Source organism: Danio rerio, chromosome 5, assembly GCF_049306965.1.
Source record: "Danio rerio strain Tuebingen ecotype United States chromosome 5, GRCz12tu, whole genome shotgun sequence".
Classification (NCBI taxonomy): domain Eukaryota; kingdom Metazoa; phylum Chordata; class Actinopteri; order Cypriniformes; family Danionidae; genus Danio; species Danio rerio.
Window position 1 is genome coordinate 65,961,463 of NC_133180.1, and position 27,952 is coordinate 65,989,414.

General features: G+C 34.6%; 1 protein-coding gene across 8 annotated transcripts in view; it reads left to right on the forward strand.

Moving 5' to 3' along the window:
* Positions 1 to 27,952, forward strand: part of tmem132e (transmembrane protein 132E) — a 1,112,950-nt gene that overhangs the window by 497,535 nt on the left and 587,463 nt on the right. For all 8 annotated transcript variants that reach the window (XM_073950677.1, XM_073950678.1, XM_073950680.1 and 5 more), the window contains one exon: positions 4,245 to 5,446. In XM_073950677.1, coding sequence (XP_073806778.1) covers positions 5,386 to 5,446 — 61 coding nt within the window. In that variant the 5' untranslated portion in view covers positions 4,245 to 5,385. The remainder of the gene's footprint in view (positions 1 to 4,244; positions 5,447 to 27,952) is intronic.

The following is a 27,952-nucleotide window of genomic DNA, read 5'->3' on the forward strand; positions in this document are numbered from 1 at the left end:
ATGTCTAAAAATTAATGGAAGTGAATGAGACCGGAAGTCTCGAGCCAAAAAGATTCAAATGGCAGCGCCCACTCATCGGCGGAGATTAATGTCAATAGTAGGAAATTGTTACAGGTTTCCAACTTTCTTCACAGTAAAGTTTATTTTTAAACTAATTTCGAGAGGATCACATGCTTATGATTGTCCTCAGCTGTTCCCGCATCAGCTCATGATTGATTCTCTATTCTTAGATGATTCCTAACTCATTATAAATAACCAGAGTTTTTTTGTATCTCAATATCTTTGACTTGAAGAACCCCCTCTACCCACCCCTACTCCCCCTCCTTTCCAGATGGGTGACACGGCGACCCAGTGATTAGCACTGTTGCCTCACAGCAAGAATGTCTCTGGTTAAAGTCCCTACTAAACCAGATGACATGTCTGTGCAGAGTTTTGCTCGTTACTCCCCGTGCTTGAGTGGGTTTTTCCTGGGTTCTCTGGTTTCCTCCCACAGCACGCAAGCTAAGTAAATCGAACACACAAAATTGAGCCATAGCTAAGCTCTTAGAGAGTACATCTCTCCTCATCCATTATTTTTCGCAAGAAATAAGCTGGGGGGAGTTTGACAAGATCTACCTAAGCTCAAACTCCCCTCTCGCCCTGCAAATGGGAGGGAGCCAAGTGCTCGAGGATCTCATAAGCTCAGGACTCTCTCCCGGGACTGCATGTCAAACAAACTTTATTATTATTATCAGATAAATGTGAACTCTTGAAATACCTTCTTTTGTGTTTAACAGAAAAAAAAAACTCATAATGTTTTAGAACAAGTGAAGAGTGAGTTATTAATGACTGAATTTTATTTTTGTGTGAACTATCCCTTTAAATGCAAAATGCAGGAAGCTTGGCGTCTTTTTACTTGGCTCATTAATATATTCAATCATTAATGTAATGTCTCTGCCAGCATAAAGCAGTGTTTCATTAATTTAGTCTGTATTTTGTCTCACTGCGTTTTACCTTGTTTACCTTTAACTTCAGCAAACTATTTAAAGTTTCAAAAGTGGCGTCCATCATTTCCCTTTGCATTTGACCCTGAGGCGAGACAAGTAGATGAAGGATGCTTATGTTATGCTGTAACCTTAGATCTAAATGGATTGGAAGGATGAAGGTATAACAAAGTTAATATTTGAGAAATGAATCAATGTAAGTACTCTAAAATCCGGTCCTAGGGCCATTACTCGGTACCAATGTGTACTACAAGGAGACCATGTTAGATTATCCCTTTTGCACAAGTAACCAATTTCCTTATGAGTGTGCCTCACAGTGTAAACAAAGCCATCAGTGGTGCATTAAAACAAAGCATCATGGGACACTATAGGAAGACTTCCAAGCAATAAATGGTTAATATGAAGAGATCCTAATATGTTTTCCATAACATAAACTGTGGTGTTAATGCATAAGCACACATTTAGCATGCTACGCTCATCGGAAGAAAATGAGAATCGCTTTATTACAGTGGCAATATTATGCACTGTCAAACAGAATCCATTATTTTTTTTCTTTTATGGTCTGTACATACGAAAGTGCGATGTGCATTATATTATTTGCATTATGCATAAGCACAAATCTTATGCAAATTGCAGTAGTGAAATGCTCTAGCCAGTAAAGCGTTGTGTTTATTTATTATCACATTAGACTTTTCAAATGAGCGCTAATAAAACCAGCTGCCAGGGCGTGTGTTTCCTGCAATCAGTGATATAAAATATGACCTAATCGAACGTGAGAACTAATGAGATGTGCAAAAGCATCACATTTTATGTCGGATTGTCCTGTCAGGTGAAACTGACAAGCTGAAGTAAGCTCTGCACGACCCTAATAATGTGGCCCGCCAGGAGATGTCACTGTCGTGTGACACCTTAAGCAGTGTCAGCTTCAGGAAATACTCTTAAACTTGGAGTTTTTAAATTGAGTATTGCACTCTTCTGGAGGATGTGCTATTGATAAAGATATCTTGTTTAAGCATGTGACTTATTATCATCTTTATTTTAGTTCCTGCATCCAGAATGTAGCTACCACACCACAAAACATGAAGCATGTCAGTGTCACTCCTCTGTTTGCACCTCTAATAAATTTATTTTATCATTCATTTATTTTCTTTTCGACTTAGTCTTGCTATTTTGGGGTCACCACAGCGGAATGAACTGCCAACTTATCCAGCATATGTTTTACGTAGCAAAGGCCGTTCCAGCTGCAACCCATTACTGGGAAACACCCATTCACTCTCATTCACACACATACTCTATTGACAATTTTAGCCTACCCAATTCACCTGTACCGCATGTCTTTGGACTTGCGGGGAAACCAGCGCATCCGGAGGAAACCCACGTGAACGCAGGGAGAATATAATAATATAAAATAATTATAATAAAAATAAATAAAAATAAAAGTAATTGTAAATATAAATACAAGTTAAGTATTTTTAAAATATCTGCCTATAATAGACTATATATATATATATTTATTTATTTATTAATTTAAATACAGATGAAGTCAAAATTATAACCCCCCCCTGAATTATTAGACCCTTTGTTTATTTTTTCCACAATTTCTGTTTAACGGAGAGCAGATTTTTTTTCAAAACATTTCTAAACAAAATGGTTTTAGTAACTAATTTCTAATAACTGATTTATTTTATCTTTGCCATGATGACAGTACATAATATTTGACTAGATATTTTTCAAGATACTTCTATAAAGCTTAAAGTAGCCATCTGAAGGCTTAACTAGGTTAATTAAGTTAACTAGGCAGGTTAGGGTAATTAGGCAAGACATTATATAATGATTGTTTTGTAGACAGTCGAGTAAAAATATAGCTTAAGCGGGCTAATAATTATGTCCCTAAAATGGTGTTAAAAAAATTAAAAACTACTTTTATTCTAGCCGAAAAGAAAGAAATAAGATTTCTCCAGAAGAAAAAAATATTATCAGACATATTGTGAAAATGTCCTTGCTCTGTTAAACATCATTTGGGAAATATTTAAAAACGAAGAAAAAAGTTCAAAGGGGGCTAATAACTCTGACTTCAAGTGTGTGTGTGTGTGTGTGTGTGTGTGTGTGTGTGTGTTTGTATGTATGTATATATATATATATATATATATATATATATATATATATATATATATATATATATATATATATATATATATATATATATATATAGTCAGAATTACCCCTCTGAATTTATTTTCTTTTTTCTCATATTTCATTTTCTCATTTCTCATAATTCCCAAATGATGTTTACCAAGCAAGGAAATTTTCACAGTATGTCTGATATTAAGTCTTGTTTTTTTTTTTTTTTTTTGGCTAGATTAAAAGCAGTTTTTTGGGGGTTTTTTTTAAAGCCATTTTAAGGACAAAATTATTAGCCCCCCTTGAGCTAATTTTTTTCCCGATAGTCTACAGAACAAGCCATGATTCTACAATAATTTGCCTAATTACCTTAACCTGTCTAGTTGACCTAACTAACCAACCTAGTTAAGCCTTAAAATGTCACTGTAAGCTGTATAGAAGTGTTTTGAAAAATATCTAGTAAAATATTATTTACTGTCATCATGGCAAAGATAAAATAAATCAGTTATTAGAAATGAGTTATTAAAACTATTGTGTTTAGAAATGTGTTGAAAAAAATCTCTTCTCCGTTAGACAGGATTGGGGAAAAAATAATAGTTAATTATCAGTAATTATTAGCCCCCTTGAAGTAATTCAAGGGGGCTAGTAATTTTGTCAATATATATATATATATATATATATATATATATATATATATATATATATATATATATATATATATATATATATATATATATAAACTGATGTAATTTAACTATTATTATTATTATTATTATTATTATTATTATTATTATTATTATTATTTGGCTAACAACAACAACAACAATAATAATAATAATAATAATAATAATAATAATAATAATAATAATAATAATAATAATAATAATAATAATAATAGTAAATATACGTTTAGTATTTTTTAAATATCTTCCTATAAAATACTCATATTTATTAACAATATATACATTGTTGGAATTTAAAAAGTTCCAGAAATTGTTTACGAATACCAATAACAATCATGCAAAAAAAAAAAAAAAAAACTTAAAACGTCCGATCCCGTACATCAATGACAATCTAATTTGAAAAACTCTCCGTGTTGATTATCATCATCATCTTCTTCATCCTTTCTTTTGATCTTAGGCTGAAATGTGACACAGCTGCTGTCAGTTTTAATGAGATGCAGCCGAACGCGACGGACGCTTGAAAACGTCAGAGCGGGTCTGATTGTGAAGGCTCGCGTCACGTGACCGCCGTGAACCGGAGATTTGAGCGTCCAGGGCTTCTCCCGCTACTTCAAGTGCAAGTCCAGCGGAACGCGACGCGCACTTCACGCCATTCACAGCCCGACTGTTGAAACGCAAAGTTCGCTTGTGTGACCTAAGGAGAGGGGGTGGTCTTGAATTAATCTCTCTACTTTGACGGAGCTCAACAGTGACGCCGAGTCTGCTGTCTCTTGTTTTACAGACCGGAGCGCTGCATTGATAACGAGAATAGACTACAGCATTTATAAGTAATCGGAGTTTTAATAAAATGGACACGGTATGCTTCATACAGTGATGTCAACGGTTAAGGTGGCTTACCATCTGTACTAGTTAACCAGGAAAGATAGCCTACCCATCAGTTTCTCCTCAGTCCTCAGAGAAGAATTTCAAGTCATCTCTTGGACTTCGTTCAAGAAGAAAACACTTTTTGTAATCGACGAGGACAACTAAACGCTTATTTCCCTGCATACGACCGTTTAACTTCAGGTTGAATATACATCCGGACCTCCTCATATATGTCAAGGAAATACTAACACTAATTAATCAAGAGCGCTGTGGATCAGCTGTTTGTTTCTGATACCTCAAATCTGAGATGCTGTTAAACTAACAGGCTCATGGACGACACCGTTATTGTGCCGTTGCCATACTATTCCTGGCGTTTCGTGCATTCACTGGATTACAGTCTGAATTAAAAGCTGTGGATGGACGAAAGAGGCTATTTTTCCCTGTCTTGTGGATTACTGAGAGCGAGAGATACGCGTGGGAATCGAGACACCTGAGTCGGATACCTGTAACTTTTCTCTCTCGAAAGCTCTTCGGTCGCTGCTAGACTGTCTTTTTTTTAATTCAACCTCAACCTGATTTGATATAATGGACGTGGTATCTGTAGATAAAGTTCCCCAGCATCACAACCCTTGCTGGGAATTCGTCTCTGGACTGTAGTCGGTCGGTCGGGAGTGATATTTCGGAGGAGCGCTGTTGTTTATCATCACAAACGGGATTTAGCCTATTCTGGAACTATGATGTCTGTTATACGCTCTTGGATGGAAACTCTGTTGCTGTATATGTTCATTTCGTGTGGTAAGTCTGCTTATGCACGTTTTTTTTTTATATATATATTTATTTATTTGCACTACCACCACACTTGTTTGCTAAATCACGTTTGGGTGCTGAGAGTGACTGCAGCGGATTTTCGCCTATATGTTTGGCTGCAGTGGGGTTTATTAGTCTTAATTGGTAATTCAGCACGCATACACTAAAGCGCAGAGCTGAGAATAAACCGATTTTACGCTTGAAGTTCTTGTTCTCCAGCCTCGGAGGAAAACATAAGTGCTAAATGGGCTTTTTTGACTTCATTTATAATGCTTTTTTGTTTCACAACATATAATTCAAGCATAGCAACTGCCCGCAAGGTGGGAGCACGACTAAAGCTTAAAGCCAAGCATGACAAAAGATGCCCACTTTATAAAACAATTGGAAATTCATTTCTGAGCCAAATTATTCATTTATTCCTATGTTTTGTTAAATTAAGAATTTGAGTTGGGTGAGGGGTCTAAACCCCCTTTTAAGATTGTAAAGTCATAAAATGTGTGGTGTGGAGCACTTTAAAAGTACACATGCTAATCTAAACAAGTAGTTCTGCATGCAATGTAAGGAACACTTCAAATAGGATTTAAGGAAATGTATGTCACAATTTAGGGTTAACTTCATAATTTTTATTGTCCATTTTCCTCAGGCACATAAAGATGCATAAAGGTAACCATAGAAACAGTATGCAGGACATCACAAGTATATATATAACTTTAGTCTACATCTAGATATTATTTAATTCATTTTTTTTTTATCAGAGCCTTTAAGATCCAGTAATATTCTTACAGGATCAGAGGCTTTTAATAGTTGTTAGTATTTGCAAGTCTCTTCTGACTTAAATATTGTTATTGGGCCCCAGTTAATTTTGGATTTTTTTTTTCATTATCTTGTGCTTGATGACCAATCTGTAAGTTTACAGTGCACAGCATAATCGATTACCTATTTTGAAAATGAGTATTTTTATCCATTTCTCAATAAATATAGGCAATTGTACAGTATATCGGTGCATTTAAACAAAACTGATTTATTAAATAGATCTATTTATTAAAATATTATTTTAGTCACCAAACGTATTTAGAAATTGAAAGAAAACAATTAAATCCAAGCAAAATATGCCAAAAAAAAAATTACAACCTACAAAATTTCAACAACTTTCCAATTTTTTTTGGTTTCTTTAGATATTTTTTTCCCTCTTTTTAAATATGTATTTGATATTTTTCTATAACATATATACATTTTGATGGTGTACTAGTTTTTGGATTGTTATTGTAAATTATTTTGTTAGACAAGCTCCAGATTTGGCTTCAGTACTGACTAATCTAATGCATGTGCACAAATGAAGTAATGTATAGCTGTATTAAAATATGGATTTAAAAGTTAGATTTAAGAGGGGTATACTTTTACATGTTGGGCACTGTATGCAGGTTCAAATGACACTTCTTTCCGTGTGCATTGATATAAATACATTTGTCTCTTTTTTTTTTTTCTGCGATCAGCTTTAGCTCTAGTTTTATAATTACAGGGAATGTTCTTATTGAAATATAAAACAGTCATGCATAATTTGTTTTAGATTCACTATTATGGAAATGTATTGTGGCTGCAAGATAATTGCGTTGGTAGTCATTAGTGCAAAAAACTTCACATGCTACAATAAGCAGAATTTCTACATACATTTTGTATAATTAAGAAAATTAAGTCCAAGTTAGGCTTGTGCATTTTCATCAGGTGCAAAAAGGTAACCATAGAAACAGTATACAAGGATTGAAGCATTAAGCATTGCTTATGTTCCTTTGAATAGCATGTATTTTATTATAGATTTTTGTTCCAGAGTTTATAACATGCTGTATAGATCTAGCAGAATCTGAATCTCTTAGAAGCTAAGCAATTAAAGTTTTAAAGTTACATATTTAAACATGTTTTCATCATCAAGCTGCTTTTTTTGAGGGTTTTTTAATATATTCGGTGTAAACTTGGTTTATTATTTGCTGATTGTCTGCCGAAATCAGGAATCAGTGTCTTGAATTCATTTCAGATTTGCTTCATGTTTGTCAGCTGCACACAGTTTTAGTTAATGAACCGTGAAGCAGCTTATCTGCCAGTTCGCATTCATATAAATGTACTTATGTCTCTTTTTTTGGATCCGCTATCACAACTGCATCTCTCATCATTTAATTAAAAGCTCTAGCTGGTTTGTGTCTCACCATCACAATGAATCTGATGCTTATTGAAACACGAAACAGTCATGCATAGGCGCTGCTTTAAATTCAGATCACTTTTTTGGGAGTATATTGTGCCTAAGATAATTACATTGACAGTCATCAGTGCAAAAGAGATGTGTCTTTGAAATATTCCTTTGAGGTCTGATCCCATCCTTTATTTTCCTTTCATGAAGCCATAAGAACAAAGGCAACATCATTTGGGAGTCATCAAAGTCCTGAGGGTTTGTAATGTGACTTGACTATAATCTATCATGGTATTTGACAGACGCTTGGATGTGAGGGAAAACCAGAAAAGGAATTTCTTTTAGAGAAATGTTTTGATTTTTAAGTTATGAATTGTGCTTTGGGAATTCTTTCATTTTGATTCGATCAGCTCGCTTGGATTCCTTTCTTCCATGATTCATGCGATGAACCTATAGAAGGCAGACGCATCGAGAGGTCAGATGAGCTCATGATGTCATGTGTCGGGCTCTGTCCAATACAGATGCGCATATTTGCTAACAATGCCACTCAGTCATGCAATCCAGACAGACTTCATCTGCGGTTGATGCTGATGCAGTTGGGCAATAAATTGGGCCAACACAAGTGCGTCTGCTCCGCTTCCAGTTACAGAAGTGACAGACAGGAACCAGGCATAAAGATCAAGGCTTAGGAAAACATCAACAAACCTGAGACGTGCCGCGAGCTCTCCAGGAATGTCTTGTTTGCTAATCCACAGCATTGCACCTGTACGGTCTCAGATGCCCTGGTACGGTTTCAGAGTTGCTTCCTCGTGAAACCAAATCATCTGGAAAGAAATCACTTTGTTTTGTACTCTTGTTTTATTTATTAGGCCTGGGAAGTGGCATCGGTGGAGCTTCGGCGCCGGTGATTGTTAGATCCCTGTGCTTCTCCATGTTTTTTATGACAAACTAACCTGAAATTATTCCCGACTACACTTCTAATTGTATTCTGATTAATATGTGACTTACTTTTGGTATAAAGTTTTAGAATTATTGTACATTGAAAACAAGTTTTCAAGCAAATGGTCATTTCTGTAATAATTAGTTCACCCTAAACTGAAAATTCTGTCATCGCTTACTCAGCCTCTACTTATTCCAAACCCGTTCAGTTTTCTTTCTTCTGTTAAAAACACAAAACAAGTTGGCACCAATAGCCTGTAAAACCATTGGCTTCCATAGTATTTTTGTTCCCACTCTGGAAGTCATTGGTCAGAAGTTTCCAGCTTTCTTCAAAATATATTAATTTGTCTTCAACAGAAAAAAGAGGGTAAGTACGTTTTCATTTTTGGGTGAATTCCTTTATACTTTTAAAAAACAAAATAAAGTTCTTTTGAGGAAAAAAAAAAGTAATTTTAAAGCCATTTAATGTTACGTGTTGTTTTGGATATCACTGAATTTCTTCAAAATCTACATTTAAATTCTCTTCTACAATAAAGAAGTTGGAAATAATAATACATTATGGTGTACACAAGTTATGATTTAATGACATCTTTTAAAGGAATAAAGGTTGTATTTTTATTCCTATAAAGATGTTGTTGGCCCAAAAAAACATATTTCATGTATTAATCATGCATCATGAAAATGATGTATTTATTTACCATTCCAAACCATTAATATTCAAAACACAAATAAATATACGTTTAATTAACTTGTAGAGATTACTTTACTTTTTTGAAATATTGTTACCCCAAAATGTTGTTCATGAAGAGATCAAAAACTAGAAACGCATGATTCAAGAGGTTTTATAAAATGTTTAGAAAGATGGCTGCTTTATACGGTATGATTAGCAAATTTATTGACTTTAATGTCAAGATCTACTGTAGATGGCAATTCATAACTTTTTGATTCAATGGCTGATTTGAATTCGTACAAACTCATTCATACAAATTTAGTATGATTTGCTTATCTTTCAATGATGGTTTGGTTTAAGGATGGGATTGTTTTCATTTTTAAAATCATAAATTTTCGTACAAATTAGCCACTAAACTGACAAAATGTAAAATACTTGCATTTCCCTGTGAAATCAGACTGGAAACTCGGCTATACCTGCTTAACAAGCGATACCAAATCTTTTTGGTTCTAGTGCAAGGTTGATTTCACTGCCTGACATGTAAGAATGAACCTCGTTTGTTTTAGCTTAAGCTTGTTGATCAATCTTTGTGAATTAAGGCCTAAATGAAATCTGTTCATCATATACATTGATCATGTCTCTTCTAAAAACCTAATTACATATGGAATTAAGATCTATGTATACATTTGGAAGTGCTGAGGTGAATTTGGCAATTGTGTTCACTCAACAGAAATAACTGTGATTGGCCGTAAAGGGAATCAATTCACCACACTTCGCTGCTGTTCTCCAAATGCAAATACAGATACGATACTTTTGACAACACTAAGTACAAGTAACTTTTTTTCTGTAAGAGTGATTAATTGAAATGGTTGTATATATTAGAGCAAGACCCCCAAGGGTGTTTCACATTTGAAATAATAATCCATTTTTTTTTCTCCGTTAATGTTTCATACTGTTCATATTGTACCTAGGGTTATCAGTAAGTTATGGGTATTCATAATCTGAACTTTTACACCATGCATTACTAAACTCCAGGTCAACATTATTTGTATTTTAGAAGTGTCTGATTTGATAAATGTAGCATGCAAACATGATGATGGTTCTATCATTGTGCGTCTTCATATTATATAATGCTGCTGAATACTAGATTTAGTTTTTCTTTAATGGGATATAAAGGTATAAAACCCTATTTCACTCAAATTCATTGTCAAATATTTATCTTTTAACCTGACTGTCTAAAACATGTTAAAAAAAGTAATATGATTTATCTATCAGTTGCTTTCTGTAGCATCTATACATCACATTCTAACATCGCATTGATTCACACTGCACACATTTGACACCACAGTGCAGTGTTGTATAACTGTGTGTAAATGGGTGCTAACTTCTGAATGACACGTGGGAAATGTTTCTGTACCCGCGGTGTTTGGAACGATGGTCACACAGGGTTTATTGCAGTGTGAAAAGCCCTTCTGTCCAGTTGCTTGAGCCAGTTTTTGGCATGTCAGACACTGCTCGAATACTTCTTTAGGCTTACAAGGAAGCAGTCAGTTGTTGTTAATTGGCTTTACTTCCTTTTTTTCACCTCTTTATGCAAAGTCCTTTACAAACAGAATTTGCACAGATTCACCTAAAACTGAGATCTCTTAATGGGATTTAAGTTGGAGTGAGACACTTGTAAAATCAGGCTGTGAATTATCCCTTAATAATATGGTCATTTGGCATCATTGACCAGAAGAGCAAAAATTGAATTTAGTTTTTTTTTTTTTTTTTTTGGCAGTTCTGCTTATTAGATATAGCATTCTATCCACTTCAAATCAGACACAAAGATGAAATAATGCAATAAGTTCATACTTATTCAAAAGAATACACTATTTATTTGAATTAAATATTGATAGAGAGAGAGAGAAAGACATGTTATGCAGTGGTAATGATATATGCCACCTTGCCATATTATTAACTAAATAAAGTGATTTCTATCTATAACATGAACTTGTTTCTTAACAATATTGGGGAAAAATATTGTGATTAAGGCCCAATTTCAATTCTACTCCTTAGTCCTTCCCCTTACCTACCCCTAGTTTTACATGTTCACGTGAAGGGGTAGGGGTTTCCCAATTCTCTAGATAGACCTTGAAACTGAGATTTTTCAGGACCACACTCAAACCAAGGGGTACAAAATTTTCCTAGAATACACTATCTACAATGGCAGCCTGGCTAAAGAGATGCACAAATTATTATGAATTTTTACAACAAACAAGCAAAAGTTTTAATACATTCATAACAGCATTTGTATTAGCGTCATGCCTAAAAAAAAAAAAAAAGATAAAAAAAGCAAAACAATTTTGCTGTCTACAATCCATAATAATAACTCTTGTAAAGCAGTCCTATAACGTGCTTTTACTCTGACGCTCAAATACCCTGACAGAAAAGTCTAGTGGCTGGGAAATTAGCTTTTTACAGTGTCTGTTTTCGTGTGTTTACATAGATGAATTTGGCCATGGTGTAAATGCTGAATACAGTTACAAACTTATTGCCACATTATATCGTTATGATATAAAGTTCTAAAGTTCAATTTCAAATGGTTGGTTTTATTTTCAAGATCTGAAGTGAACTATCTGCCCCTGATTTCAGTATATGGCAATAAATGTAATCTAAAACGGCATTCAAACTTACATTATCAACATTTAACACTGAATAGAGCACATGAGGTGTGCCCGAGGTGATCAATGTCAGTTGATCCTGTTGTTCGGCTGCAAGACGGCTGCGTTTCCAAAATATACATTTCAGGTGTTAGGACAAAAATTATGAAATAATATAAAAAAATATTCCTTCTATCGCGTGCCATTGGCTTTTATTTAGAACACTGTTTAAATCAGATTTTAGGCTTGAGAGTCAAGCTCACTCCTGTTGATGTCATCAATCTGGCAACTTGCGTTTGTTTTGAACCAGGAGTGCAATACCTAGTTCAACCACTGGGTGTCAAACTTACATACTGCAACTTTAAAAAAACAAACAAAAAAAAAAATAAACAAACATATAATAAATGCTGTGTTATGTTAAAACTTTGCACATAATTCACAAAACACGCATTTTGAGTTGTATTTTTGTTCTTGCATCACAGAATATTCCATTTTGTCATTCCTGGGAAAAAGAAAAAAATTATTTCATCATTTGTTTGCTCTCAGATGCACTTACCCCATCTATAATCTGCTGCACGGCACGTCAAATCATTGATTAATGCAGTAAAATAGCATTAGCTGGCACCAACAGTGACTCGGCAAACGTTGTTGCTGGAGCTGCAGTGAAGGAGAGCTTCGTCAAGTGGTGCTTTCCACAGATACGGCATGACTGAAGACCCCCTGCATCGGCCCTGAAGGCACACTGGTCTTTCTTCAGAAAGCATGCAACTTGTTTACATTCACTGCACATTGCCATTTAAAAGAAAGATCACCTCCATTCAGAAGCATTGTGATCAACAACCACACCAGGATGGCGACGTCCTTTTAAAATGCTCTTATATTTCTATAGAGCATAGGCCTAATAGCATGAGATGGCTGTGCTTTGCCATCGTTAAACCATCCTCCGGGTTTGAAGTGACCCTTTGTCATACGAGATAAATTGCCTCTCCCCAGGCAACCCGTCTGACCCATCTGTCAACCAATCAGGGAAAGAGACACTGCATGTATCCTCCAGACTCTTTAGCTTGGTACCTACTGTGTCCATTCATCACTTACATCCTTCATTGTCATCGGATACAGTCATCATATACCAATAACTCTGAGAATCATGACTACCCTGCTGCAAAAAAAAAACAAAAAAAAAACCTAAAAACATCACAGAAGTTTACTTTGTAATGCTCTCCATTATAAAAATTAATTTTAACTAAATAATTAAAGTACATTTCAATGGTTTTTAGTGTGTTTTGGAACTTATTCCTGTAGTATTTATTCATATTATTTTTTATTACACTGCTCTCTGGAATGCTTGGCTCTAATTGGTAGATCATGACTTTCAAAGTTTATTAATGTCATTGATTAAATGATCATCTAGGTCAGACACACCTGTGGTAGCTAATCAAGCTCTTATGCAATGGTCACACTAGAGTTCGAGCATGCACAACTCTGTTGTACAATGCTGCGAAAAGGAGCAAGATTAAACAAGATGATTACACATTTTAAAAAGCTAGCGATTGGTCCATATTTTACATTTCTGTCCAGAGAGGTCATGTTTTGAATTTCGATTGGTCTCACACAGTCACGTGATGTGATTTTGCAGGTCAGAGTACCCAGCTATATGAATATATATATATATATATATATATATATATATATATATATATATATATATATATATATATATATATATTTTAGAGTCCTAATCGTGAGGTACAGTAACATCCGATACTGACTGGGTCGGAACCCGCATAAATAGGTTTATAATCGCATAGCGATTTATGAGCACCTGATTGGATTTGGACAGTTGTAGTGTGACTGATTGGTTGAAGCTGTAAAACATGCTTCTTTTAAATGATGTTATATGTGCTCCCTCGATTTACCAAAGTTCTGAGTTTTTGCTAAAGAATAATGTTTAAAAATTAGTGTGTCATGCTAAATACCGTCACTTAAACGCGTTAGTGGCTTGGATGTAGAGATCTGCGCGGGACCAAATTTTAAATCCCGCTCCCGCCCGCACCCGCCAGGTTTTAGCCCGAACCCGACCTCTCCTGCTTATATTAAGAATTTATTGTCCCGCTGCCCGACCCGCCTCGTTTTCTGGCCCGATCCCGCTAAAGAGCGGGGGAGAACAAAACCGAAAATCCCCCGGCTATACAGTCCAGACAGCCAAGCTGTCTGTATAAACACACACACACAGACCAATCTCTCTCTCTCTCTCATACGCGCGCACTAACACACACACAAGTACCAAGCAGACACACAGGCGTTTGCTGTTATATCTACTCAAAGGCTTGTAATACCATGTATCAAGTACCAATGTAATACCAAAAGGTTTTATATAAATACTGAGTGTCGCCAGCTCCGGGCCGCAGCGCACATTACTCTCGGGCCGATTCCGGTAATCGGGCAGTGAGTCCACAAGCATCCGGAGTCCGGCAGCCGGAGCCAGGCTTAGTGGTAAGTCTCCGGCAGGCGAGAATCTAGCCGGAACTGGCCAGAGTGTATTTTGCAATCTGGGAAAGCTCTCTCTCTCTCTCTCTCTCTCATATAGCAATATCCGTGATATTGCTAGACAGCCCGCTCCCGTCCCAAATTAAACCCGTTACCGACCGCTCCCGCGATTTATTCAGAAATTTATTCCCACGCCGCAGAAATCTGGTCGGGTCCTGCGGCGCCCGCGGGACAGCCGTGGGAATGCAGACCTCTACTTGGATGTCTTCTTGGGCAGACACTGCATGCTGATTTTTCAAAACAGTTGGACCAATGGTTTATCAGTTAACGCTGCTTTCATATATATATATATATATATATTTTTTTTTTTCACATTTTAGCAATGCCATGTGGTCAAATCTTGCTACTTTTTTGTTGCTATTACCTCATATAAAGCTCATAAACATAAATTCTGGGTTTGGTGATGATATCTCATTATGTTCAAGAACTATGGAGATTTTTGTAGAAGTTGCCCTAGGTACACACTCCACCCTGCACCAGAATGGAAATGCTATTTTTTTTAAGTAACATTTGATATTCAGACTTCAGAGTGTCTGACTACACCACTTTGGTTTAGATTGGGTGGAAATGTTATGGAGTAGTTTACAAAAGGAAAAAAAGCCAAATGTCTGCAAACTTTGCATGTAAGTTTAGGAGTTTATGATTGCATATTTTGTGCGCCTGTAGCACTCCCATCAGGCCAATCAGGGGCTTGTCTTTATGACATGGCAGATGGCATGGGGACTACCTTCTGGCAAAGGCTCAAACCTGCGACCTTTTTGCTGTTGCTATTGAATTTAATGAAATCCAAACAAGTGACAAATTTTCACTTCAACTACAGTAGCTGTACTTGATTACTTTGATCACAGTAGAATACCGAAAATTCCTAATTTGCAGTAAGTTTTAAAAAAGATTCACAATGCAGTGTAAATTACTGTAACTGCAATTTCTTTTTATGGTAAAATGCTCTTTACCACATCTTAATTTTACAGTATGAAGATTTTACAGTACTTTTACTGTTATTTATATTTTACACTAGCAGTACAAAACCTTTCATTTTTCTTTTTATGAATAAATTAACAAATTCCAAACAAGTGACAAATTTCGTGTTTAACTACTAGTAGCAGTACTTGATTGTTGATGACAGTAGAATACAGCAAATCGTTATGTTGCAGTTAGTTACTATGAGTTTAAAAAGACCCACAATGCGTTGCATATTACTGTAACTGCAATTTTTTTTATGGTAATATGCTTTTTACCACGTCTTAATTTTACGGTTTGACAATTTTAACAGTACATTTACTATAATTTACATTTTACACTAGCAGTACAAAACCTTTATTTTTAATATGTACTATTGAATTTAATAAAATCCAAACAAGTGACAAATTTTGTCTTCAACTACAGTAGCTGTACTTGATTACTTTGATGGTAGAATATCGCAAATCCTTAATATGCAATAAGTCACTATAAACTTTTTAAAAGGACCCACAATGGGGTGCATATAACTGTAACTTCAACTTTTTTATGGTTAAATGCTCTTTACCACATATTAATTTTACAGTATGACAATTTTTACAGTACTTTTACTGTAATTTACATTTTACATTAGCTGTACAAAACCTTTATTTTTAGTATTTACTATTGGATTTAATAAAATCCAAACAAGTGACTAATTTTGTCTTCAACTACAGTAGCAGTACTTGATTAATTTGATAACAGTAGGATACCACAAATCCCTATGATGCAATGTTACCTTAATTTTTTTAAAATTACAATACTATTTTAAAAGAACCCACAATGCAGTGCATATTACAGTACTGAACTGTAAGGATTGTATGCTGTAATATCCTGAGCATTTTTGCAGTAAATAACTATACAATTGTGGCAAAGTCTAACAGTGCAGTTGGTTGTTGTTTTTTTTTTTTATTCACAGAATAAAGCCCTTTAGTCTTAACACACTACAGGACCAATGTTTCCTTTACACTAATATAATTTTCATTATGACCATTAAAGTCCTTTTTTGTTCCTCCCATGAGTGCAGGGATGAGGATAACCGACCGCATTTGTGATATCCTTGCATCTTGCTTTGACTCTGTTTTAGGTACCGGCTGGCTGTATCATGCTCTTGCTTTAATAAGACTGCAGCTATGATTAAAGGGCTGAGTCAGGAGACTGTAACCTGTATTTCCTCCTCTTGTTTCTAGCCTGTCTGTGGTTGTATGCCTGCCAGCTGCACAGGATTAGTGTCTTGACAAAAGGAATGCTTATTAAAAAGAAAATTGTCTGTAGCTGCAGGAAAATTAAGTAGATGTGAGATGCATATTTTGTTAGTCTGAAAAATCTCTGTGAGGCTATTAATTAGTTGACTAGAAGCATTCACGAGGACGGAAACAAATAGATTAGCTGGGAAAATGCCTCTTGCCTTTTTGAGTAGAATTATCATTATCGCTAGCACTTTCAAAGGCTTAGTTGTGACGGCACAAATGTGCCAGCCAGAACAGGTTTTGCTGTACCATTTATAGCAGGAGGACATTTCTTCATTTTTTTTTTTCAAATGTTATAGAAACATTTTTTTTCAGGTTTCTTTGAAATGTTAGAAAAATACATGATAAATCTGTTTACTATCAGTTTTGAAGAATGCAAAGTGTTCTGCAAATGGAAAAGGTAGACATACTGTATTCATGGAAAAGTCACATTCTCTCAAGCTGTAAGGTCTTTCAAATAGGCATATCTTTTTTTTTTTTAATTTTGTTTATTTTAAACAGTGATAACTCATTTAATACAAAATTGCAGTATACTAACTAGGGATGCACAATATATTGTGTAAGCATTTTTATTGCAATGTGTGAATCTGCAATAGTCACATTGATTTTAAGCAATTTCAAATTTATTTAAACTAATTGGTTAAAGTTTGCCACTTTAACAAAGATTCAATGTGTTTAATTTTTTATGCAATGAATTATTCATCTATAAACTCCACAAATAAAAAATTATATATTTTTTCTATTGTCTTCATTGGTTCTTAAATTTATTTTGTTTTTATAAAAAATAATAAAAATAAAGTTTAAGATCAGATGAAAACAGTAGCACAAAGATTCAAATGAAATAACCACAGCTTCATATGGAGTTTATAGATTAGCATTAGAATTTTGTGCATTTTCTGCAGATTTAAAATGATAAAGTATCTCCAAATATAGTCATGTTGTGAAATTATATCCATATCGCAATATGTATTGCAGAAATATTAAATATTGCAATGTTTTTTTTTTTCCCCAATTTCATGCAGCCCTAATATAAACTTCAGATTATTTCAAATGCTTGAGTGAAATACAGAATAATTACACTAAAATACATCAATAATTTCTATCAACCTAGACTTGAGTGGCTTTAGGTTTCTTTTAGGGCAAATTATGTTTTTTAATTAAAAAAAAAAAAAAAAAAAAAAAAAAAATATATATATATATATATATATATATATATATATATATACATATATATATATATATATACATATATATATATATATACATATATATATATATATATATATATATATATATATATATATATACATATATATATATATATATATATACATATATATATATATATATATATATATATATATATATATATATATACATATATATATACACATATATATATATATATATATATATATATATATATATATATATATATATATATATATATATATATATATATATATATATATATATATATATATACATATACATATGTTTTACGTTCTTAACTGCTATAAAACCTGGATTAATCATGTAAATTAACATTAATGAATGTAAAATTTGTCCATTAAAATGAAAAAGGTGTGGGTTTTACTCATTTCTGGATTAATCAAAAACTCCTGAAAGAACATTTTACCCCTATAAAGTAACATTTCTGTCAATATTATATATATATATATATAAAAAAAAAAAAAAGATTTAGTACATATTGCCAAAAAAACCCAACAAAACAAAATAGCAGTGTTAAAATAAATGGATAAACGAGTCTCTGGCTTCTGCCTGCAAAAGCTGCATCTTACAGCAGGTAAGAATATCTGATGGATCCCTATCAGATCATATTGCACACTTGCTTTGGGAAAATAAGTGAACGACTGAACTAGGGCTGCACAAAATGCACTTTATGGAAAAAAAAAAAAAACTGGCATTGCTATTATTTGATTTAAAAAAAAAATGTATCATCGTTTATTGCAATGAGATGAAATGAATAGGTCCATTTGAAAAGAACTTGTAACCTTACATTGGGATGGTTTTGTAAGGAAGTGTATCTAAAAAAAAAAAAAAAAACATAAGACCAATCACAAACATTGAGAAATACAGTAAAGCAATGATACTGTACAAATAAAATATACAGTGTTATGATTTTTAGGAAGTCAAAATCAAAAATATGCAAAAATATTCAGTTATCTAAAATATTCAGATTCACAAACGTAATAATCCAATGTAAAAAAAAGACACAGTTTAGAGGACTGCAGGATTCTGGCTAAAACGAGAATCACTTTTTTTTTTTTTTTTTTGCTCAAAATAAAGATCTGAATGTTCTCACAATTCTGTAGATGTCAAATAAAGGTTAATAATAACATTAGGCCTATGTGTAGGTCTCCTGGTCGTTAATGCACAGTAAAGGGCTTAAATCAGAATATAACTATTCATAATTTTGAAGTTGAATTATTATGCTTGAGACTTACAATCTGTAATGCTTACAATCTGTAATGCTTATTTTTTTTTCCACTGGTAAAATGATCAGATTTCGTCTTGCATTATATTCAACTCAGACTGGAGTAGTTATACTTGCACTGTTAAACATTTATTCTCATGCTCAGCACTCTGTGTTCGCTATGAAAGAAAAAACATATCAAATTCTTGTCATAACCATAAATCTAAAATGCGATATGATCAATTAAATGATGTGCGTGCTTTCAGTTTTACTTTTACTGCCGAGTGTGCTCATGTCATAGCTGCCATCATTTTGAGGAAAAACAACAACTCATACTTTCCCCACGGGTCTTAAACGATAGCTCTGTGCAACAAACTGAACGTCATTTACTACTTTATTACCTGTTATTTACAGCCTATACAGGTTCTTTTGTTCACTAAAGTAGACATCATTTTTGCGAGCGCCATGTCCTTTATGTGGTAAACACACAGCTCACGGTAAGCTTACATATGATTTTGCTGCTGCAAATACGTCATTTTAAAGACATAAATAAAATTTTTAAATGAATTATACTTGGAGGTGTCCACATTGCTGAGCAATGTTGCATATATAAAAAAATGTGAATACTTGCTGCCTTTGTGCTTGTGTCTTTTTTGGATTAATCGTTCAGCCCTAGTACAGTAGTTGTATTGTATAGTCAAAAACTTTATAGTTATGCATATATACATAAATACAATTAATCTTTCTTAAAGTTAGAAACACAGTTTCTGCCTGAATACATTAAACTGATTTGAATGGAAAAAAAAAAAACACATGAATCATAAATGTTTTGGTAACTTTACTGTTTTTGGTGAAACCTTGCAATGAATACACACATCATGAGTGTTTTCAAATGCAGCTCCTGGTCATTTATAATACTGATTTGATGTTGCAGATCCTTTGATGCGACCATTGCACATGCACACATTACGATATCAATATGCATCTCTAAACAAACAAACCTGTTTACGCCATTCAGTCTAAAGCAATGCTACTGTATAACAAAAATACCTGTTTTGTAAGCTACTGGACATATTATGATTTTTAATATTATAATAATAATAATAATAATTATTATTATTATTATTATTATTATTACTAAACCAAAACTATGAAATAAGTCCTCATAAGCTAAGACTTTAATTTGTTCATTCTTACACAATTAGTTTTTAGTAAATATACTCAGTTAAAAGGTGGTCAACATTACCAGTTGAAGCCTTAAATGAGCCTTAAATAAAATCTTCAACTTTCGATGATTACAAAAGTACTTGTATTTTGTAAGCGACTTTACATATTGGCGTTGGGATTTTGATAAGTTCTAATCCATCACTATTAAGAGGCTAAAACTGCAAACTGCATGTTGTCAGATGGTAAACAGCATTTAAATAAATAGCAAGTCCAAACACCATCAGCACGCATTGGACATTTTGCCTCCTCATAGGAGACTGTGATCTGTGATCACTGCAGTGGAAGCTGAAGAAATATGGCCAGATTTTTGCCCTCCAGCGTTTCTCGGCTCCTCACGTGGTCCTGTTTGCCTCCCTCTCCTTCCCTCGTCCTCCATATCCACCCTACATCCCTCCATATCTCATGTGAGACAAATCCGCAAAAGTCACTCGTTCTCCCATACGATACCCAGGCCAGCTACAGTACATGTCCCTTCTGCCTTTAAGCTTCTCTTCAGTTTGGATATTTTTTTTTTTTTTCGTTTTCTTGCTCCTCCTGCACTCTTGTTGGCCCCCGCCTGACATGAGGATTTTACAATCCAAAGTACAGCCAGTTATAATGATTAGAATAGCAAATTGCTTGGGCCTGCAGTCCAGATATTTAAATCGGCAGTCTCAGGCTGATGTGGGAGGTGAAGCCACTTTCCGGAGCCGCTTCATCATTACCTTTCCTAATTGAACGACACCTGTGGCAGAAGAGGTGATGACTGCGGCGATGGGCTGACTGGGTCAGTGTAGTCTCAGCGTGACTCATTAGTCTTTCTGCTGGGCACTTGGGCTGCTGCTTGGCTGCTTTTTAAATTTCCTCCAGCTTACACCAGTGACAGTAGCACAGTAACCTCAGACTGTGAGTGCAAGAGCCACACTGAGGGGGGGAAATGTGTGTGGGTTGATGGAATGACTGGCTCTTCGTGTAATATTATGCAACAGGAGTGATAAAGTATTAAAAAGGGGCATAACACTTCTGTGGGCCAAATATATGCAGACACCCGGAAAGCATATCTGCTGAGCATTCAGTAATAAATAAAAAAATAAAAAGTAGCATTAATAGTTAGTTTGTACTCACTTTGATACTAAAAAGCTGCATAGTTTAAAATAAAGACACTTTTGTGGGAATTTTGTTGGGAAGCATCTGCATAGAAAGGGCTTTAACTCTTTCACACATATGATCACACTGGTGTGATCAGCTGTGGCTGGTGTGAAGTGTACGATCACACCGGTGTGATTGGAAAATTCAGAGTGCATATAATCAACTGCTAAAATCCAAGTCGGACTATGAATATTTTCTCTACTCCCTTCCCAGATAAACAGTAAACAGCTTATTTTCTTGTACTGTATTTCAGCAGAAAATTATCAATAAACTTGATGTAATTTCAGCAGCTCGGATCTCTCTTGCGTTTGTTGCTAGGTGGCATACACTTGTAATCGTAAGTTAACGTAAAATATTAGTATTATTCATTAAATTATACATTAGTTGTATATTTATTAGCATCTACCCCTTGCTTAACCCTAAACCCAACCCTCACTTTATAGTAAAAATGTATTTGTAGTACAGTCACAAAAATTATGCTACATTGACGTGAGTATCCTCTACTGTATCCCATCTAGACTATGCCCTCTCCTGCAGCGTGGTGAAATTGTAAATGGGATACAGCTGAAGGTACTCACATCAATATTCATTCAGTCATTTTATTTTTAAGCTTAGTCCCTTTATTAATCTGGGGTCGCCACAGTGAAATGAGCCGCCAACTTCTTCAGCATATGTTTTTTTATGCAGCGGATGCCCTTCCAGCCGCAACCCATCACTGGGAAACCTCACATCAATATATCATAATCTAATAAAACACAGTTTTATTAGATTATGATATATTGATGTGAGTATCCTGAGCTGCATCAAATCTAGCTAATAAAATACAATTATGGTGTAATTTAATGAATAATATAAATATATCTCCTTAACTTCATTTCATGGCTGTATCCCTTTTAGCAACAAAAGCAGTGACCATTACTCGTCATATAACAAATAATATGATCATTTGTAAGCTGTTTAAAAGACAAAATGTATGTTCCAGCACATATTTGAGAATTGGAGTATCAGAAATTTCACAATATAATTAGAACATTTGTTAATATATACAGAAAAGGCCAAAAAGAAACTAAATACAATATATACGTAGATCATAGAGGCTGGTGGGTCATGTGATAAATTGTCGTGTTGCCATGGAAACTTTAGAACACAATGGGTTTTAAGTAATGGTCACAAAAGAAAAAAACAAAAAAAAAAAAACACTCATGCTGGAGGGTCAGCTGGAGCATTTAAAACTAACGTGAGGACTTCTTGTATGCCTCGTGGAGCCTAGATACAGGTGAAAGTCACTCCGTAAACATTTGTATATTTTTATTAATCTGAACTATCTTTGTCCTACATTTATAAAGTAAGCAACGCCACATTACATATAAATGTAAAAATGCCAAAACCAGGTAAATCAGGATGAAATATTGCTGAAATATTTGCTGAAAGAAGCGGCAAGCAGGCAACAAATGCTAATGTTTCACCTAGCTTTGTTCTACCGTATCCACATTGCAATCAACCTTTTCACTACAAGCTCAAGATTGTGGACTTTGAAACTTTACTTAATGACAGCGGTCGAAGCACTGTGCAACGCATTAAAAAAAAGAAAACGGCTTCCGTAACTCAAAGTGCATGATTTAGAGAACTGTTTGCGGAGACAAAATCTGAGGTTCATTGGAATATAAGAGGGATTAGAGGGTTAAAGTCCGGTTACGTTCATGATATCACTTTTTATTGAACTTTTTTGGAGACAGTACCTCTCTGCAATTCAACAGTGTAGCTATTCACAATGTCCTGGACATGTCTTCGCAGAACTGGCTCAACCTATGGCATGCTACATACTGCTAAACTACACGTCAGTTACAAAGGACAGCGGAATTTTCTCCAAACCCCACAGGCTGCGATGGAATTCTTCACTACTAACCTTAAAAATGCAGCGAATAAGGTTTGATAGACATAAATGATCCAAATTAGGAACTGAAGTAAAACATGTGAGAGGGTTAAATTGTTTAAAATGATAATAAAAGACTTCATTATATTTTTTGTTATAGGGGTGTAATGATTTATATATAAAAAAAAAAAAACAAGAAGAACTCGAACCTCAAAACGTTTTGAAATTTCCGAAGGCCACATTCACCAATATGTTTGAGAATGTTAAACAATAATGTAATAATGTTATTGAACTGAGTAAAAAGTGTTCATTTACAGTAACAATGTAAAACTAATATTTAGCATTTTAATTTCCTAATGGCACTCATTCAAGATTTAATTGTGAAGAATTGTCTTTGTTTGCTTGGCTTACATTTAAATGAGTTTTGAAAGCACTGCGTTATGAAGTGCATGGGTATAAATGATGGGCTTCACTCTGAAACTGGCAGCCCATTTGCATTAAGCCACGTCAATATATTGACCTTATTTCCATTTATTTTGCAGGGCTGTGGAATGCTTGATTCTCATTGGTTTTATCTGACAAACGTGCTAAGGTCTCCAGTTATTTACAGGGAAATGTGCATATACTGTGTACTACACAGACAGACACACTTAAAAGCTTCAAAACAGTTCCAACTGGCTATGTAATAGTGTTTTTCTTGACGCAGATAAACTTACAGTTTGGGTATTAGTCACAATGTTGTTGTCAAACACTAATTCATATATATATATATATATATATACAGCGGGGAAAATAAGTATTTGACACATCAGCATTTTTATCAGTAAGGGGATTTCTAAGTGGGCTACTGACACAAAATTCCTACCAGATGTAGCCATCAAGCCAAATATTGAATTCATACAAAGAAATCAGAACATTTAAGTATACAAGTTGAGTCATAATAAATAAAGTGAAATGACACAGGGAATAAGTATTGAACACACTTTACTTAATACTTTGTAGAAAAGCCTTTGTTGGTGATCACAGCTTCTAGACGCCTCTTGTATGGAGAGACCAGTCGTCTGCATTGCTCAGGAGTGATTCTGGCCCATTCTTCCACACAAACGGTCTTTAAATCTTGAAGGTTCCTTGGGCCTCTTTTATGAACTTTGATCTTCAGTTCTCTCCATAGATTTTCTATGGGATTTAGGTCAGGTGATTGACTGGGCCATTCAAGCAACTTGATTTTCTTTCTTTGAAACCACTTCATTGTTTCCTTGGCCTTGTGTTTGGGATCATTGTCTTGCTGAAATGTCCACCCTCTTTTCATTTTCAGCTTTCTGGTAGATGGCAGCAGATTTTTATCCAGAATGTCCCGGTACATTTCTCCATTCATCCTACCTTCAATAATATGAAGTCTGCCAGTACGCCTTGCTGAAAAGCAGCCCCAAACCAAGATGCTTCCACCCCCAAACTTAACTGTTGGTATAGTGTTCTTGGGGTGGTGGGCAGTGCCATTTCTTCTCCAAACATGATGTGTAGAATGACTGCCAAAAAGTTCAATTTTGCTTTCATCTGACCATACTATAGTTTCCCAATAATCCACAGGCTTCTCCAAATGCTGTTTCGCAAACTTTAACCGGGCCTCAACATGCTTTTTGTTCAGCAATGGAGTCTTGCGTGGTGAGCGTGCATGGATGCCATGGTGGTTCAGTGCATTGCTTATAGTTTTCTTTGAAACAATAGTACCCGCTGATGCGAGGTCTTCCTGAAGTTCTGCCCGAGTGGTTCTTGGCTCTTGGAGAACTCTCCTGATTATTCTTTGGACTCCTCGGACAGGGGTCTTACGTGGAGCACCTGATCGTGGCCGGTTTATGGTGAACTTATGCTTTTTCCATTTCCGGATAATAGCCCCCACAGTGCTCACAGGAACATTCAGCATTCTGGAAATGCGCCTATAACCATTCCCATCAAAATGCTTTTCAACGATAAGACTACGCAGATCTTGAGAGAGTTCTTTGTTTTTACCCATCATGAAGTCTTTCCTGTGTGCCTCCTGAGTAATGAGAAGCCTTTATAGGCCATCAATTAGGACTAAAGCAGCTGATATCAATTAGTACTGATAGGGAGCAGGGTTTTTCTCTCAATACTGACAGATCTCCTGACTTTCTATGCCATTTTGCACCTTGTTATCTTCATGTGTTCAATACTTATTCCCTGTGTCATTTCACTTTATTTATTATGACTCAACTTGTATACATAAATGTTCTGATTTCTTTGTATGAATTCAATATTTGGCTTGATGGCTACATCTGGTAGGAATTTTGTGTCAGTAGCCCACTTAGAAATCCCCTTACTGATAAAAATGCTGATGTGTCAAATACTTATTTTCCCCGCTGTATATATATATATATATATATATATATATATATATATATATATATATATATATATATATATATATTCTCTTATAATTGTGGTTTTCTGAATATCATTTTCTGGGAATCAATCACCTTGTCAAAGTCTCTTTAACTTAGGGATGGATGATATTGCCAAAATTTATATCACGATATAATTCTTAATTTTGATCAATACAATAGTACTTTTTTCAGAGATGTGTTGCGGCTGGAAGGGCATCCGCTGCGTAAAAACTTGCTGGATAAGTTGGCGGTTCATTCTGCTGTGGCAACCCTGGATTAATAAAGGGACTAAGCTGACAAGAAAATAAATGAAGAAAATGACAATACAAAGTCTCAAACTAATAGGTCGTCATCTTGTCAATCAAACTTTTTATCTACCCTAAGAATCAATAACTTGGGTCTTACACTATATCATCCACTAAATAATGCCTCATCTGATCTTGCTGTTTTTCTGAAGTTATTAATGACTGTAAATCTTCTTCCAAAATGACAGCAGCCTCTTGTTTACAAGTTTGTTGACATTTGCATTACTTTTATTCAGATTACAAAACCAGAGAACAATTGTTTTCAAGTACAGTTGATTCATTTAAAAGTGGAGACTTTATGCTTTATGTAGATTTATTTGTCATGCCTGAGAAGCAAGTGTTTGGTGACATTGCAGCATGTTTGTTGACCCCAGAGGTTTCAAAACAATAAAACTGTCTGTAGTGATATTTTTCCCTATTCAAAAGTCTACAAGTGACAAGTCTTGTAAATTCTATAGTCAGTTTGGTAAGCTGATCTAACAACTTGCTGGAATTGCACCTAATTGGCATTTGGGATTTCCTCCTTTTTTGAAGAAACTTTGAAAAGATTTGCTTTACAGATGGAAATCCGGCTAGTTTCTTAAGCCTCAATTACTAGCTAGTCTTTTTATGAGATTCATAACAAATTGTCCTATAAACAAAACTATTAATTTATAAAATCTGATAAATACATTAAAAACAACATTTGTATTACTGTACTCTCATTACAGAGGCACATTTCAGATTTCAAGGGCACTGCGTCATCGTGCCGTCTCATTTAAGAAAAAAAAAAAAAAAAAATTGAATTATATGAAGGATACAACTAGTGGATCATTTGTGTCCTTTAACATCCCAAGATTCATTGCGCACTGATAATGGGAGGATATTTTAACGATGCAGTATGCAAGTTTAACACCCAGTGGTTCAGCTAGGTATTGCATCTAAACAGCAGATAGTTCACCTCAGACCTTTAAAAAAATAAATAAACCATTTGAAATTGAACTTGAGAACTGTGACTCAAAATAAAGCAAATATCAGTGTATCAAAGTTAAAGAGGTTTAATAATTCTTAATTAAATTATAAATCTTAAAATTTCGTTGGAGTGCAGTAAGTGCACTATTCTGTGCTTCTGAATAGCTGCATTTAAATTTCTGTCATGTTTCATCTGGTGAAAACAGCCAAATTGTTGATCACTGTAAATCTTATAATGTAGCATGCTGTTAGGACACAAGGTTACAATGTAACCTGATCACCTATTGTTTACGTAATATTTATATTATTTGCTAATTAATAACCACCTCACTTGGTTGTGACGGTCTGATGGTATAAAAACTTTAGATAAAATATCACTGGATTGTGATTATTGCTCTTAAATATGTTCTTTTTAAACATCTGAGGTTTTTTTTTCCCCATTGAACAAAATTCATTTTATTATAAGAAACGCTTCTCCTGAAAGACACTTCTGCTAAAAGAGACTTCATTAGTTTCAAAAACTGATTTCTTTACAACCCGAAAAGGCGTCTTTGGATGTCTTTCTTTTCTCTGGATATAAAGTAAGTTACTGCACTTGTCTATAGCAGTTTTGGATATTGGTGTATTAATTGATGTTTGCTGAATCGTGGGCTGACCAGTAGCTTTTGATATGGAGATACTGTTGCCCCAAAAAATAAAATAAAATAATCATAAAACACATGTAAAGAACACGTATATTTCAGAAACGATATAACAAAAAATTTCAATGGTTTCAAATCTTTTGACTTTAATGTCAACCCTCATCAGCTGCCCATTATTTTCTAATTCAATGCCCCACCATCTGTGATTCCTTACACAGAGTATTGAGCTGGCTTGTTTCACTCTTCATGGAAATCTTTCCTCTAGTTGGAACAAGGCTAGAGGGGTTTGCGCCCACTGAGACTGAAGCAT